At 40.3% G+C, this 17,795-nt stretch overlaps 1 protein-coding gene across 1 annotated transcript in view; it reads right to left on the bottom strand.

The window, feature by feature from the left end:
* Positions 1-17,795, bottom strand: part of ASPG (asparaginase) — a 50,502-nt gene that overhangs the window by 19,941 nt on the left and 12,766 nt on the right. Inside the window, exons 2-8 of the mRNA XM_075193127.1 lie at positions 15,889-16,018; positions 13,813-13,924; positions 10,357-10,482; positions 8,846-8,929; positions 5,210-5,336; positions 2,459-2,571; positions 1,366-1,551 (exon numbers count right to left, since the gene is read on the bottom strand). Of these exons, the coding sequence (XP_075049228.1) occupies positions 1,366-1,551; positions 2,459-2,571; positions 5,210-5,336; positions 8,846-8,929; positions 10,357-10,482; positions 13,813-13,924; positions 15,889-16,018 (878 nt within the window). The remainder of the gene's footprint in view (positions 1-1,365; positions 1,552-2,458; positions 2,572-5,209; positions 5,337-8,845; positions 8,930-10,356; positions 10,483-13,812; positions 13,925-15,888; positions 16,019-17,795) is intronic.

Genomic DNA, 17,795 nt, shown 5'->3' with positions numbered 1-17,795 from the left:
GGCACCAATGCAAGTGACAAGTGTAGAAATATGCAAAAAAATAATTCCAGCACTAACCAGTGGCTGTTAAAATGCTACAGGCTGAAAATCTATTTTTTTTTTTTTTTTTCCGCATCTGAAATGAAGTCAGTGCTGCCGTATTATCAAGAAGCGGCCTCCTGTCGTCATATAACAAGAATAGTAAAATATGCATCAATGTGGTAATAAATAAAATGAGGAAATTCACCAAAACCAACCTCACAAGGAAAGTAACTCAACAACAGCCAAGAGAACTAATGGGATTTATGCAGAATTTATTTTTGTATTTTTGTATTTTTTTTTTAAAACGCTGATGAAGAGCCACACAATTCTGCACTCCTCCCGCACAACATCCACAAAAAAATTGTGCGCTATGTAATAAAATATACTGTGCCCTTATAGGTGTAATATTACATAGATTTGGAATAAGTAAATATTCTGCAAGAAATAAAAAACTAGACTATCCATTATAGATTCCAAACGTTATTAATCTGCAATACAACTATGCAGTAGAAGCCTCTTGATAGAGGCTAAGTAAACAATCCTCCATCCTCTGACCTGCGCTGGTGCCACAGCTTTATGGGTAAGACCGTGAAGTCTGTACTGGCTGATGGGAGGATTTGGACAGAGCGAGGGCATTCATTGCCAAGTGCACACTATGCCTAGTTTTATTTCCTGTGCAAAAACGAGATTTTGTTTTACGTGTCAAGAATTTAAATACGAGCTGCAGGCGCGGGCTGGGAGATGACAGCCCGGGTGGCGCACAGGCAGGTGCATCCCGAGTCATGTGATGCGGCCGCCGGTGAAAATGCGTATATTGCATCCGGGGGGCAGCCGCCGGCCTATCCCTGCGGCCCTAATAGAGGTAATACTGAGCGACCCTGGGGGGCTGCAGCCCCCCTGCCCCCGGGCCAGCCCACCCCTGGCGTGGAGTGTCTAATAATTTTAGGGACATAATTGGTTGTGCACCCTTCTGCCAAGCCACTAGTCACTCTGCAAAAACACATGAATTCTGTGAATTGCCACGTTCAGAACAGCAGCAAAAATCAGTGATCAGCCAGTACTACAATCTGCGTCATAATTCAAGCAGTTCAGCACAGATAGACTTTCTACCTTGCTGTTTAACATATACAACCAAAGCCAAATCTGGCGAACTCGACGGTTTAGTAACATTGACAAAAACAAACAAAAATAGTGATATCTCAGGCAGCTTGTTAAAAGTCAAGTTATGCTTTAAATTACGGTTATGCAGTTATTCATGGAATGCCCTCAAAATGAATGAATCATGTATCGAGAATGACAGGAGAACTCTTAAAACGTACCTAAAAATAAACTATGACTACAGACCTTTCCAGTTGCGTAGCACTCGGTGACCGAACCACGTAAACACTGCGTGCAGTTGATTATTGCCACTCCACGTTCTGTGGCGGCCTTCAGTTCTTGCAGTAGGTCAATGCGGCAGTCTGGGGCATTGCCAGTGCCGTAGGTTTCAAGTACGATGCCCTCCATCGGTGGCTGGAGAAAAGCTTTTACCTGTTCAGAAATGTATAGAATGCAAGGATAAGAATTCCCTAACAAAATGCAATAGTCTACCTATCATCATCATCATCATCAATTTATATAACGCCACTGATTCCGCAGCGCTGTACAGAGAACTCATTCACACCTACTGCTGCAATAAACTCATCAGTTTATGCCTTTATTTAAAAAAAGAACATTTAAATTTTAATACAATTATTAAATATTGTAACAGTTCTTTTGGGGGCTACAATAAACTGCTATGGAGGCTTCTTAAAAGAAGAAGTTTGGTTAAAGAGGCACAACAGATCTATTTTGTAAACATAACTCTTGTCCTATGACTGATTAACTATTGGTTAGATAAACTCTGTAGCAATGTATCTAACTGGTACCCTTCTCTGCAGTCTAAGAGGTGGAGATGTTGCCTATAGCAACCAGATTCTAGCTGTCATTTAGTAGAATGTACTAAATAAATGATAAATAGAATCTGATTGGTTGCTATAGGCAACATCTCCACTTTTTCAAACCCGCAGTTTAGTAAATATACCCCTAAATCTTCAATGAAGCCACGTTTATGTAGTCCACTGCGTCGATCTCCACAACATACCAATCATCACTGGGTTTGATCAGACTAGCACAAATAGTTTATTCCTCCAGTCAGTTAAGACTATCTACATAATTACACAAATCCCATCTAGTCTCCACCCCCCGAAATATAAACTATACTAAATAAGTAAATAAAGTCTACTACGCTTATCTGAAGAGACTACATGGGACTGTTGGGGGAGGAAAAGGCTTTTTAATCTCTATTTCCTGACCCAAATCGATGGGCTGGCCGAGCTCATTAGTGCTTTTTTGGAGATGTAGCGGAATTATATATTATTATAGTTTTTAAATACTAGTAAAGAGGCTGCAGACGTACAGTGGCAGCGGTGATCCCAGGAAATATTCGGAGCAGACCCACGTTCCTGTTCATATCTGTGTGCACGTGGAACTTCTTAGTGGTGTTTGCTCTCCAAACCGTCTCCCAATTAACTGAAAAAAACCAAGAACCCCGTTTAGCGTTCAGACATTCCCAGACAGATTTTTATGACTTTCTGTACAAAAAGGTTACAGGAAAATGAATTTTCTCACCATTACTTCAACACACAATCATATACACTTGTGGAAAACCTTAAAGAAATTAAATTTAATGTAAACGTTACTGCTACAGGAGAAATATTAGTAACATGAAAATTTAGTTTACAGAACGGAGATATTTAGAATTGCACTATGACCCTAATATATATACACACACACACACTATCTGACACACGTGTGCGTCAGATATAGTATCAGCAATTGACAACAAACAAATCCCAGATAACGAACTGTACAGCAGCCAATATCTAAAGGATCATAACGGTCACCCCATGTTCACTCAGATATACACATGAATGACAATTCAAGGTTTAAAAGAACTTTGAGAGAATGAAACTTCTGCTTCAGACCATTTACAGCCAGGAACAATGGTGGATTGACAAGATACAAGGCCATATATCTGTACAGAGGTGGGAGTAGTCGTGCTTCCTCTCAGAAACTGGCTGACCTATAAATATGTACAACATAGAACTTTAAAGAGAAGAGAAAGATTTACAGCAGCAAAATGATTTGTAGATAATAAAATGTGACGCTGATATGTAAATCACGCCTAATATAGCTTAGAAATGGCTATTTAGACCTCTAATGCAAGTTAACCAAACGCATTTCTCCTACAACTTCCACTTTAGGACTCCTCCCTTCAATTCTCCTAAAATACTACTCTGTCTACCCTCATTAAGGTTGTGAAACACGAGAATGGGGGGACACTGCAGATGGTTTTTAGGTCTGTCACTTTTGTGCATCTAGAAAAACGCTCTTTTCTGCAGAAGTGCAGCCAGAAAGTGTGAAACGCGTCTCACTGAGGGTTGACCTCTGGCACTCCAAATTCAAAGAAGAGAAAAGGGCTATGCGTCCTTCTGCAATGCAAGGAAACCCCCCTCTGTAAATATGGCTTCCCCCACTCCTTCATCCGAACTGAAATAATCTCACCCCGCAAAACAAAATCTTGTTTTTGGACGTACGTGCACTGGGCAGGGAACACTCGACTGCTCATTGGCTGGTGTGGCCTCAAATCAGTGTGGTCTCTTGTGTAAACCAAGTGAAACTTCAGAATACTAGTCGCATAACATCAAAGAGCCTGGACACAGGTTTTCCACATTTGCAGTTTGTAAATAACCCTTTCAGAGGTTTTATTCTATCATGTGGGTAATGGAGGTTGTACATGTCTATACAGTGTTTTATATACAGCCACAAAATATCTAGACTTCTGGTCATTCTTAAACGTATACATAGAACACCATTTTTTTTAATAAGTCACTTTCCCAATTCTGCACCCACAAATACCCTCCTCGGCCATCTACATTTCCATAGAGTTTTACACCAACAGCACCAGAGAAACTCTTAAAATAACAACTCCCTAAGGAGTGGCGCATTCACTCGGGAGTTATGAAATCAAACTAGACCGACTACTTTTTAAATAACAGCTCTGCACCGGTCATGCAGAATATAGAGCACAGACGGACACCAACTGGAAATCAGGTTAAACAACCACACTAACTGGAAAGGAGGTTTGCAGCTCAAATTTAAGCTGCGAGGTGTAAGCTAAAAATCAGATCTCTAAACCATCAAAAATAAAAAAAATAAAATATAGCATGAAATTTGCAACATAAGCCATGATTTTAAATTACTGCACAAAGAAACACTATAAAGATCACGTAAAAACAGTGCGTAAAAATAAATGCTGCCAATACAATCAGATAAAAAAAAAAAAAAAAAGACTATCCCACTCATGGGAGCTGCCCTTTATACAGGTTTATGATTTTTCTGAACAGCAGCTTCAGGGTATGCAACTAACCTATACCATAGATTTCCATTGTTTGGCATATTTCGGCACTCTTGCAAGTAGCACAACTTAATTAATTCCATCACGGCTCTCAAAACACTGCATTTTCATAGCTTGTTTTTCCCCACCGTGGCACAGACAGATTCCAAATGTTGCAATCATACAACATACATTTTATTACAGACAAGTTGATGAAAATTTACTGACTGTTAGCAATTCTTGATGACATTAATATGCTGCATCACATCTTATAAAGAAATAAAAGTAGAAGCAATATCTACATCAAAATGAGAATCACTTATTTTAAATAAATAATTTACGATACGAATACCTAAAAATAATTCTTGCTGTTCCTCTATGTACTAATGTAGTGACAGGCGGTATATTTTACGGTCAGTACTTTAATGGTGCTTTCCAACCGCGCCTATACGGCTATTTAACCTAGAGCCACAGTCTTATGCGGGCACAAACGAATGTCTATTCTTAGACAAAGGTGGTCCTTTAATGTTTTGTTACATTTTGCTCGACTACGTTTAGCTGCAGAACTTTGTTAAATAACATTGTTATACCAGGTGAGCAACCACAGGAGCCGAGGGAAGTGACGAAGGTGGCAACACAACTCTACCACAAAACACAGCTTTTGTTTGTTTCAAGACCAGTTTCATGACTTCACTAAGCTTCCAATCTCAAAAAGTAAGAAACTCCTACATGCAGCATAAATTACAGGGATTAAACATTTGGGCAGCTTACTTGTAATATCAACTGCGGCGTTTGCAAGTGGAGGCAAGTTGGGAGACGTGAACGCTTTAAAACTTCCAGCATCCACCTTAGTCACCCGGTTTCCCCTGTAGAGCTTGTGATGAAAATACAGACACACCTGGGAAGCAAAGCAGAGAGACAACACTTGTGTTACAACACGACAGACCAACCCTTTGATGCACAATTACTAAACTAGGTAATAAAGGGAGATTTGGGGTTAAATAGTACGAATCCAACCTTACGCGTGCAGTGCAGTCACCCCTTTTGATATCAAAGGCATTACTGGCAATTCCGGCAGATACACAAGTTCTTTCAGTTATCACTAATATAGAAAATGAACGTAAACTGAAACAATGGGGACCAGTCAATTCGCGTAGGAGCCTTGCACAATACATCTCCGTAGGATATTCCGATAATATTTTTTGAGCAATATTTTCTGTACCGTAATACCCAGTTTTGTGTGCACAAAACCCCATTTTACAAGGTTCCTGCAGGATCTTGCAGCTAACTGAATCCCCCCCCAAAGTGTGATATATCTTTTACAAGTCCTTTAAAAGATAGAAACTTAGGTGATCTTATCGAGTCCTGAATGCTACCACTGGTCTACTGTACTCAGGGAAGAACTCCACTCAAAGTTTAGTTTTGAGTGAAGTTACCTAGCTTAAGCCGAAATACTAAGTTTTACTTGTCTGAAGCGCTACGGTTTTTCCGCGGCGACGGATAATCCGATGCCTCCAACAGTCTGGCGCCTCTTTGCAATATACGACAACCACTCGTCTGTTTCACGGTTGTCAGCGCCACTCCCCTTTATGAAAGGGAAATTTGAGCAAAACAGAGCAGTGCCAAAGTGCTGGAGTCATCTGGGGACCCTCTTATAAATACAATAAATAAGAAAATGTCGAGGTTAGAGTGCTTTTTATATCACATTGGTTCAACACAAGTAAAAAAAAAAAACAGTTAACATTCAACAACAGCATGGCCACACAGACAAAAAGTTATAGAAGTGGTTCAGGTAATCGGTAGAAGCCGTGTGTTGCCAAGCGAGGTTGACGTTTACAGACAGAGCAGAGTGATGATGGAGGGAGCGAGTCTCTGGCCCTGTTCTCCGTATCTGTGTGTACAGTGTTTAACACGGCGGCTTATGTCACTAATCCATTTAAACACTGTACACATATTAACAGGGAACATAAAAGTGCTACATTGAGTTACATGTTATTCCAGCAGCGATATTACAGTTTTCTATTTCCAGTGGGCAGCAAATAATGTACAATCTAATCATATAAACTAAAGGTGGGTGTAGATTAATGTGGTTAGGCTTTGTGAAACGGTTATACAGTGCTTTATACATTACAGGTACAGTTGTGCTCACTTTGTCCACTCCTAACACATCCACCTATAGTTTTCCAGTGATAAGAAGGTCTGTTCTAGGTCTTTGTGAAAAATAACTAGACTGAACAAGAGATTTCACCAGTAAGATCTTACTGCGGTGCTTTCTGGCAGGGGAAACGGGTTTATCTAGATCCACAACAGTCTAGAACAGTGGAACCCAAACTTTCTCAGTTCGAGGCACCCTTAGGGTCTCCTATAATTTTTTCAAGGTACCCCTTATCCAAAATAAATTACCAAGAAGTCCCCTGCCTTGCTTACCACTGGCCCTGGCCGAGGAACCCCTGTGAGATTGCCACGGCACCTCAGGGAGCCCTGGCACACAGTTTGGGAACCACTGGTCTAGAATATTAAGTCAAGGGGGAAAAGGAAGGCTTACACTAAGGCAATCTGACTCCATATCATCAAGTGAATGGAATGTGATAGTTTTACAATGAAGGCAGTAGGAGAAGTGTCGGTATAGCATACCCCGTATACACCCCCACTTCCACCACTAATTGTCGGTGCAATGGTGTCCTGTGTGCAAATAGGTTTTAACTGTGAAACCATCACGATAATGAGAACATTGATACTGGTGTCTGTAAAATTATATAGTTGTCCAATGGATTATACTTAAAATGCTACGTTATCGTATGTTCAGGCAACAGGCTTATTTTATTCACGGTGGTCAAGTATGATAGCGAATATCATTATAAATATTACTCTGGACAGTCTCACTTTATAGAAGCCTTTGATTTCTTCTGCAACTACTGAGCATAAACAGGAGTGTGTATATAGTTCAGTCACCCGTGTCATAATGCATTATGCATGTTGCAGTGTAGGTTTTTGGATGGAGCAGGTGATGTTGGGTGAATCCGAGTTGGCGACAGAGCAGTAACAGGGCGTGGTCAGACTCCCGGATTATTCAGCTACCCGGTAATTTGCAGTTACACCACTGGCACAACAACATCTGCATCCTGTACTACATTACTCATTCATTACGGATACCACCAAGCACCATCACTGTGTAAACACACATAGAAAATAATTTCTGCGGCATTTCCCAAACAACAAAACAAACCACAATGACAAACGGTTTGCGGAGCGGACAACTAATAATCAGCGGTGGATCACTATTGTTGGATCACTGATTATGTCACCTGAGCCTCCTGTTAAGGGACCCAGAAAACATGGGGAGGACTGAGAACAACCAATATCAAGGATGTGGAGGAAATGAAAGTACCAGAGCCCTCTAGTGGCTGGCCACAGAAGTACACCTTCACTTCAAAACACGTTTTGGATATAACTGAGCAATTGCTGTATATGAAGACAGCAATCCGATACATGAATTCTTTTAATACTATGTGTTAATTATTAAAATTGATATTGGGTATTTAAGATTACATTTTCATTGTTTAATAGGCTCCAAAGACAAGTGTATTCATTTTAAATTTCTTGTTTTTCATGCCTATTGAAGCTTAGGAGGTGGATACACCCAAAAATAAAATAAGAGGACCTGTACTCAGACTTTCTGAGAAGAGTTTATGTCAATGTCAAGTCTGCCTGCAGCATTGAGAAGCATTAATGCCGAGTATGATGCAGGTGAGTTCTATGGGGATATTCATAGTACACTATGCAGAGAAGTTATGAGAATGCAATTCTAACACAAAGTTAATTTAAGAACAAAGCACAACGTTTTTCCTAAGCGTTTAACGAGCGTTATTCTTCAATACCCATGTGAACAAGATCTTACGGTGTGAAACGAGGGCTTTTCACTCAACACAATTAAATCATTGGATCCCAAACTTTTTCAGTTCGAGGCACCCTTAGGGTCTCCATAATTTTTTCAAGGCACCCCTAAGCCAAAATAGTTATCAAGTAGTCCCCCACCTTGCTTACCACTGGCCCTGGCTGAGGCACCCCTGTGAGATCGTTCAGGCACCCCAAGGAGCCTAGGCGCACAGTTTGGGAACCACTGCCTTCAATTGAGCTTTTTAGGCAGCTGTGAAATGTTAATGTCACCAGGGCTTCACAATACCAACATTCAACGTTTCATTATGACCCGTGTTATCTCTGTGTTCCTCTATTGTCCAACGGAACGTTCGCATTTAGAATCTCTACATAGCCAATAACAGATTAAAACTAGCGGCACATCACGGTGCTCCAGCTCCCTGAGTATCAGCTTCCGTCACTGCATCATTCTGCAACAGGAGATTAATAATGGAGCTAAACACACAAGGTTTTCAGAAGATTAGAACTGACCTCCGGTATGACAAACTGCCCGGCAATCAGCAGCGCCCCCAACAGGTTATCACGGCCGTCGTTACGCAACTCGTAGATGGGAACCTGCGAGAATTACAGAGTGCATGTATTTTATTTCCACAGTAAAATATAGTTATACATTCAGAACAGACAATAACACAAGTATCACAGTTTATAACTTTTACTGTACTAGATATTCATTTAGTTAGATTTTCTCACTGCGCGGCAAGAGAATATATACTAGTAACCAGGAAGCCGCACTAGTACTTCAATGCTGTACCACGTTCATGAAGATAGATAAGAACGTGACGGAGGATTAAAGGTAATTTTTTATTATTGATGGCACCCAGTTAATGGCCTATGTCTATACAGTGAAAAACTGGAAAAGTTGTAACTACTGTGTAGAGCAGGCCAGGACTAAGTGTCTCAGAGGGAGCAGCCAGCAATATGTTAAGGAAACGTTTACTAGCTGTATGAAATAATTAAGGTGTGACTATGCAAAATAGTAGATATGCTTATTCGTATAATGAAATGCAGACATAGCATCATTACCAACAATGACCAGGATATAACTATCTGAATTATATTATGATCCAGCACACAGATCAAATGACCAATATATAGTATTGTACCCATCACATTCTGTGTGACGAAAACATTTGTCCTGGAGTCTACCTATGTGAATGGATGATAGTCTTCCCTGGCTTCTTAAAAGATCTTGCTGGCTCCTCAATCCGATAGACTGGCTTTTCAAGTCTATTGTTTTGTCCACCCCTGGCCTCAAATCTTTATACCTGCTTCCACCTGGAGCTGAAAATGATAATAGTTTAACTGTGCTGTAACCCATAGCAACCATTCATGGTCTAAACCAGCGATGGGCAACAGGCGGCCCTCTGAGACTTCCAGCTACTTCCCGATTTATTGTCAGATTTGTTTCTTATACCATGTAACACTTATATGTAATGACATATCAATAGGCATTTTATACAAGGGTGTCTTTCTTTGATTAAGTGTATTGTTTTAACTTATTACTGAGATTCAGAGTAATACGGGGCCCTTTTGAAGGTTAGAGGGCCACGCTGCGGTCCCTGAAGAGTATCAGGTTGCCCGCCATCGGTCTACACCAGTAATGGCTAACCTGTGACACTCCAGGTGTTGTGAAACTACAAGTCCCATCATGCTCTGCTAGCTATCAGCTAGTTATCTACTGGCAAAGCATGCAGGGGCTTGTAGTTTCACAACACCTGGAGTGTCACAGGTTAGCCATCACTGGTCTACACTGTACTAGTCTGGGTAACACTTTGCTGTACAATTTCTTTTACAATACTTTTCATAACTGTCCCCAATAATGTATGGAGAAAAGGCAGTTCTGGAATAGATTATTTAGGAAGAATAATGAGAATAAAGAAGCCAGTGTTATATGATATAGTTACAGCTGGATATTATTATGCAGAAGAATATATGACATTGAAATAGATATACACAAAACAAACAGACAATCTGTTACGTACCTGGGACCCGGTGAGCACAATGGTTTTGCCCAGATTCTCGCACATAAAGGACAGAGCTGACGCAGTGTAGGCCATCGTGTCCGTCCCGTGGAGGATGACGAAACCGTCATAATGCTCGTAATTTTTCTACAACACAAAGCAAGAGATTTAGATTCTCATTACAGGCAAACAAAGACCACGGTCCCTCCACCCTCATTATAAGACGACAAAAAAAATAAGTTTATTTTTCGAGAGTTTCCATTCTTCATCCTCCTTGGTGTAAACCTTTTGTACAAGTTTTAGTTGATTTGGACAAAAACAAAACTAACAAGGAAAAAAAAAAAAAAGGAGGATTGGGATGGATTTAGAAGCATCCCCAACATACAAATCGCACTGTACACACACGTGTGTAAACTTCAATGTGGTCTGTGGTGTTGTATTTACATTTGCTATGCAGACAAGTGTTAGCGATCCCCTACCATCCGCTAGTTCAGGCTTCCTACAGTGTCCTTCTATAGACCTGAACAAAATGCAGTTTTGGGTGGAGCGCAATAAATTATAATATAATATTGCCCCTCAAAGTTTATGAGGACCACGGAATCCGAACAGTTTGGGTGCAGCTTTCCTGCAAATAAGATGCTCATGGGGTCTTCAGAGTTCTATACTGAATCTTATTAGTAGCGCTCTTAACGTGGGTTTTAGACAGTTGGGCCTTTAAGTACTTGGCACCGAGCACCTTTAAAGGTTAGACAATGAGGACAACTTCCTGAAACCACTAGCCTAATATCTACATTATTTCCATGTTCATATTGTTAGAACTAGATTTGATAGTTTGAGAGGCGAGTTACCATACTGCCGTTTTTTTCTTGTGGTTTAACGTTAGTAAGAAAGCTGATCAAAGCGCAATTGTGTTTAATGTGCGCATTTTACTAGCGTTTCAGAGCTCGCTGTAGGCTCTCCAATGCATTTACATGCAGTGAAAGCAAAAAAAATAAAGTAAAATAATGGAGCATGTAGCATTCTGACACACGCCACCCGAACGCAAAACAGTTAAAGGTTACGGTAACATTAGAACAACGTTTTCTAGCGTCTGACAATTCATATGCATTGAAAACTGGTTTGGGAGGAGGTAAATGTCCATTCCATTATTGTGTTTAATCCGTGTAAAATAATTTTTTCTGCTACCTTAATATTAAATGTGGTTTTTCGACCGTATCAGCTACAATGTACTATTAATCTTTGTTTGAGTGCCACAACTTTGTTTCTAGAGAGTAACAAAACACTACAATAATAGTCCTGACTATGAATATAGAAGGTCAAAGAGCACAGGGGTCAAAGAGCACAGACGCCAATCTTCACAAACTTGACTGAGGCACATTAGCTGAAATCAAACCAACAACTTTAATATGAACTCCCATTCCAAGAATTCAGCAGAAAAGTTGATCATTTATAAAGTCTTCAGGAGATAGGACCTTTGAAAGTGTTATTAATTGTGGGGAGTTCTTTTAACGAGCTTGCTCAATCTGGCTTTTGTTATCATGTATTCGGGTCACACCTACTTGTATGACTGAAAATGAGCTCATATAACAACTTGTTTAAACAGGGATTAATTATAATTGGCAGTTTCAAGAAGATAAATGTTGGGAGCTCCAACTTGTATCCTGCGCAGTATTTTTCTCATTACACAAGATGATTCAATATGAAATAGGCTTGGATGACATTAAGGAATATAAATGTAAAACTCAAAAATGTGATCCACATAAGTCACAACTGCCATGTAATAGTTTAGCATTTTATAAAGAATAAACACAATAAAATCAGTACAAAAAAAAACAAAACACTGTTGGTCGGCAGAATACTATTTTATAAATAGAAGTTTTCAGAATTCTAAATATTTATAGAACAATGTTTCCCATGGGAAAATATTTTGTTTAAAAGTAAGCAATATCCTAATTTGTGTGCACACAAAATTATATATCAGTGTTTGGGCAGCACGGTGGCTCAGTGCTTAGCACTTCTGCCTTACAGCACTGGGGTCATGAGTTCAATTCCCGACCATGGCCTTATCTATGTGGAGTCTGTATGTCTTCTCCGTGTTTGCGTGGGTTTCCTCCGGGTTCTCCGCTTTCCTCCCACACTCCAAAAACATATTGGTAAGTTAATTGGCTGCTAACAAATTGACCCTAGTCTGTGTGTGTGTTAGGACAATTAGACTGTAAGCTCCAATGGGGCAGGGACTGTTGTGAGCGAGTTCTCTGTACAGCGCTGCGGAATTAGTGGCTCTATATAAATAAATGGTGACGATGATGATGTTCACACCAGAAAAAAAGATAAGGAACAAAACAAAAAATAAATAAATAAAATAATCACTCGGTTTTTGTATCTCTATTCATAATTCTTAAAGCCCACACGGGAGATAAAACAAACCTCAGGCATTAGATCTACTCATTTTAAATGTGGCCGCAGATACATTTATTGACAGCAATCAGCCTATTCCGACACCAGGGCTCCCTCTAGTGTCCAAACACTGAAATCACACGATACTCTGACTTCAATAGCAACAAATTCAGAAAAGACCGAAGTTCTCACTCTAAATCTGCACCAGCTTTGACCTTGGTTTCAGTTTCATTTTGTTATTAAAGTCTAAATTTTAAATAATGATTAACAAATGCACTTCGCTGCTCCCGGCTAGGACAACAGACAAGCTGAGGTCTGTGTGTTGGATACAATAGTGTCTACACAGCAGGTCTGTTGTCGTCTCCAAGAATGATGAAAACAAACAGATCTTCCTGTAAAAGTCTTTGAGGGCGACTGTTCCTCTAACATTAACATATACTGTTCCAGGCCTGCAGCCTCCGACATAGCGGTGGATGGGCTGACGCGCCTGCAAAGGTTATGTTTGGTGCACGAACACTTCTGAACTAGACACGGTTAGTTGCCGTAAATGAAGAAAACAACTGTATGTCACATCTTTCTAAGAACAGACGGCAGGAAGCAGATAATTGGTAACGTGCAGTTTTGCATACACAGGGGAAGACTGGCAGAATTTAGCCTGAGGAGGGGCTGTAACCACAATGATGTGGATGTGGCAATAACCACATCCAGCATAAGCAACAAGAAGTACAACCGTAGGATTTGTAGAGTGTGGTATCCACACCACGCCACCAGAGGGCGTGACCAGCATGCATGGGGGCGTGGCTGCTTTCCAACTCTTCCTATTCCCATAATATACATGGGCAATGCTGCGTGCACTACTGTTCGGTGCACGCAGCTCTCCCTTTTCAAGCAGAGCTGTGTGAAGCAGGGGCAGGGTCCAGCCACCTCGATAATACAGTGCCCCAGGCTTGGAGGGGGGTTTCCAGGAGCTAAGTAACCCCCCCCCCCCCTCCCCTCGGTTTGCCTATGAACTGTTCAGTATAAATAAACATAACGGGAAGACAGTCAGACATAAGAGCACCCATCAAGCCCAGTTTGTACCTGGATGTCCTTGGCTATCTTGGCCCAGTCATCGGTGGTCATATTACAGGAGTCTAGAAGAGGAGAATACTCCAGGATCGTATACACCACCCTCTTATTCTGTTTACAGAGACTGGAAGAGAAAGGAATGGAGAAATAAAAAAAGTCAGACGTCTCTTCTTTATACAGTCTATGTGCACCTTACAGCAGCTATGAATTTATAAACCGTCGGGCAACACTACAAGTCACAGAGAAGGTGATTGATGTAATAAATATATATACGATTGTTCTACTTGTAGGATCTGCACATGAAGATTGTAGTTACAGAACAATTAAATACTCTACTGAGAGCAAGATTGACTTTAATGCACAATAAATGAAAATGAATATTAAATATAGTATTGGAAAGAAGGACCCCTTTATCGTTATATAGTCATCTCTCTTAGAAGATATATTAAAATATATTTTTTCCTTCTATTTGAGCCCTCATGTAGAGTGAATTTAGGGTTTATTTATCCAGTTGGCCAACATGATTTTTGGTATATTTTGGCTTTGCCCAATATACCGATGGGTTGCTGCCGGCTACAGCACTTTGCTGCTTAACAAAAATCAGAGCCGTGCCCCCGCAATACTTGTTCTGCCATCTACATCTCAGGAGAACAAGAACAGACAAAAATTAATGGAAAAATAGTTTATTCTGTGAACAAAGCATATTTTTCAAAGTTCAATGGTTTTCAAATATATATATATATATATATATATATATATATATATATATATATATATATATATATATATAAATAAATTAAAAAAAAAATATTTTTTTTTCAGTTAAATTATTTTTATTAGCAGAGCTGATTGCTGTCATAACGGCCAATAAATTGTCGTTATAGCCAAATATTAGTAAATAGGGCCTTAGCCTTTGTGTCGTGAGTGTGTGTTGCTAAGATTGCATATATCCTGATATACTCAGCGAGAGGGAACAGAAACAGGCACATACGATGAATCCCACACACATCAGTTTCAGGTCCTGTAGCTTTCCATTAAAAATATGTCCAATACATACAGTATTGTGCAATATGAGTAAGTGACACTTAGCCAGGATTTCTGGAGCGATGATGCAGGAAGTTCTTGTACAGACAAATATGTAAGCAGATATTCAAGATCGTTTTAAAAAAAACCAAAAAAAACAAACGAAGTAATAAACTGGGCAGCTCCAAAGAACAGCTAGAACCTTATAGATAATAAAATGTCCTATGAATCGGAGATTTAGAGATTGCAGTAACACAAATACAGCATAAAGCTGCAAAAGGATAAACAAGTTCACAAAGTTGCATTTGTTAAACGATTGTGTTTGTATCCTCCTCTTACCCAACTACATCAGATTGTATAATATTGAAATTCCACTAATTGGCTTTCCCCCCAAGCAAGTCATTACAGTAATACAGAGAAACACATTAATTGATAGCACAGTGGCCCCGAACAGATTCTGCAACCCCCAAGATTTGCTTGTAATTAATTGTGCTTCAGTTCCGCATACATTCCCCCCCCCCCCCCCCCCCCCCCCCCCCCGTGACTTCCAAGGTCGAGAAGCCTTGTGTAACCTCAACGGTCCACTGAGTTCGGCCAAGTTGCCTCATTAAACAGACCCTAAAGTCAGAGGATTTAGAACCACTTCTCCAACAATGTTTTATTGCATGTATAATGTGATCATTAGCCTAGGTGTGAAATTCATTTACTCTGCATCAAGCAATACGAACGCAGACTTAGACCAGCATTAATATGTTCAGGATCCTTGAAGAACACATTGCAAATGTATTTTTATATTCAGATATAAAATATTATAAAACTACATCATTGCTATTCCTTTTAGACCAATTCTGGCCACATTAATCCAGACAAACCTTAAATTACGTTAGGATAATTGAGCTTTTCTTTTTCCCTCAGGGGACAGGATTACAGAGAGGTAGAGAAGCAATTAATCAGTGAGCTGGAGGCTGCCTTAGTAGAGGGTCATAGATTAAATACTTACAGTGTATCATTCCAGGACACACAATAACACCCCCCCCCCCCCTCAAAAAAAACAAAGTTACTTACGGTAGAACCAAAGTGTTTTCGGGGAAGTCAAGGAAGTCGTAGAGCTTAGTCTGTTGGGCGTACTGCTCATCGTGTAGGATAGGAAGTTTCTTCAGTGCCGTAGCAAATGCGTTGGCCTGCGGAGCCAAAACTAAAACATAGAATATAGCGAGTCAGCAAAGAAATACATATTACTCACCAAAAGTATTGACAAAGTAAAATGAAATAAACCCTCCTTGGGGTATATTTCCGAAACTGCGGGTTTGAAAAAGTGGAGATGTTGCCGATAGCAACCAATCAGATTCTAGCTTTCATTTTGTAGAATGCACTAAATAAATGAAAGCTAGAATCTGATTGGTTGCTATAGGCAACATCTCCATTTTTTCAAACCACGCAGTTTAGTAAATATACCCCTAAATGTACAGTGTCCCCACAGTGACAAAATTCACAACTTTGGTGTATAGATGAGTGGGCGCAGTCTTAAAATGATCCAATTACAGATAAATTCACAAATCAAAGCCTCCGGGAATGTCAACATTTTAACATTTTGTTTTTCAGTCATGGGTGGTTTGTTGTCGTCACTGGTAGGAGCACGTTCACTATGCTTCCCAGAAGCCTTCTGTAATACTGAAAAGTATACCATAACCTCCCCAATCCATTACAGACAGCTGCGTCTCCTCTCACATCTATAGGACAGTGTCCTGATGGGATCCTATACAGGACAAAAAGCTGAACATGTTGTGACATTACCGATCTGGTCTCTGTATTAATCCAGCAATCCACGCAGTGCATTTTTCACAGCAAGTCTGCAAATCTGTCACTCAAACTATGTCTGCTTAACTAAAGAAGCACTCCCCCCTCCTAAAATGCAAATTGTAAAGGAGAGAAAGAAAGCACGTGGCTTTATTTGCTCTTTAATCTCCTACCCCTTTCCCTACACCATGCTGACCATCAAACACTGTTAAGAGCAACACTGAACAGCAGATTCTCAAAGCAGTCCTTCACAGCGACGTTCTCATTAGATTAAAAGGAAAATCCACGTCTGTGATTTTTTTACGAACTATTCTGCATCTATTCTCCAGAACCTATACAGTCTGGGAAAAGCACAATGACATTTTCCCCCCACAAAGAAATAAGAAAAAAAAAAGTTGCTTTTTGCACCAGCTCAAAGCTCATGTACTATAACCCTGACAACCACATAGTCCTAGGCCCCAGAGCTTTAACTTCCCACATTAATTACAGTGTTTGCGTGTTCTTGCAGAGTTGTGTAACTCCATACTAGGAATGTATACAGTTATAGTGTACTATGACCACATTCACTTCTTCACTCACTGAAAAGCAAACATTGAGCGCACTGCGCAGGGTCAGCCAGGCAAACAAACGGCTGCGGAGAACTGAAAACAAACAGGCGCCGGCTGTATGAAGCCTCTGGAGATTTATCAGAGGGTACTTATGGCGGAGTGAGTGTGTACACACTACTCTGCCAATCCTCTATAATCCTACTCTATGCATTACAGTGCGAAATAAGTCACCATTTTCATTGGCATTTACCATTAGAGGGAATGGGACTTTTTACCAGCTATTGGAATATAAACTTGAGCTAAAATTCACTTAAACTAGAAACACAAAAGTAAAATCAAAAAGTATCACTCAACATGGAAATGAAGTGTATGGATGGCCCTGACCACGTCAGTAAACACTTTTTAAATGGAGTTTTACCATTTACTGAGGTGGGAGGGGCTTGATGTCTCCCCCACTTACTGCAAATTGTGCCATCAAGCTCCACCCACCTACTCCTTCCTAACTCGCCTCCCATCTCCCAAGAACGAGGTAGGTAAGTATTAGTAAACTCCAACCATAGCCGGATTAAGGGGGGGGGGCACAGGGGGCACGTGCCCCGGGCCCCCCTCTCTCCGAGGGCCCCCCGC

This window comes from Mixophyes fleayi, chromosome 12 (assembly GCF_038048845.1).
Source record: "Mixophyes fleayi isolate aMixFle1 chromosome 12, aMixFle1.hap1, whole genome shotgun sequence".
Lineage (NCBI taxonomy): Eukaryota > Metazoa > Chordata > Amphibia > Anura > Limnodynastidae > Mixophyes > Mixophyes fleayi.
This window is presented reverse-complemented; position numbering and strand designations above follow the sequence as displayed.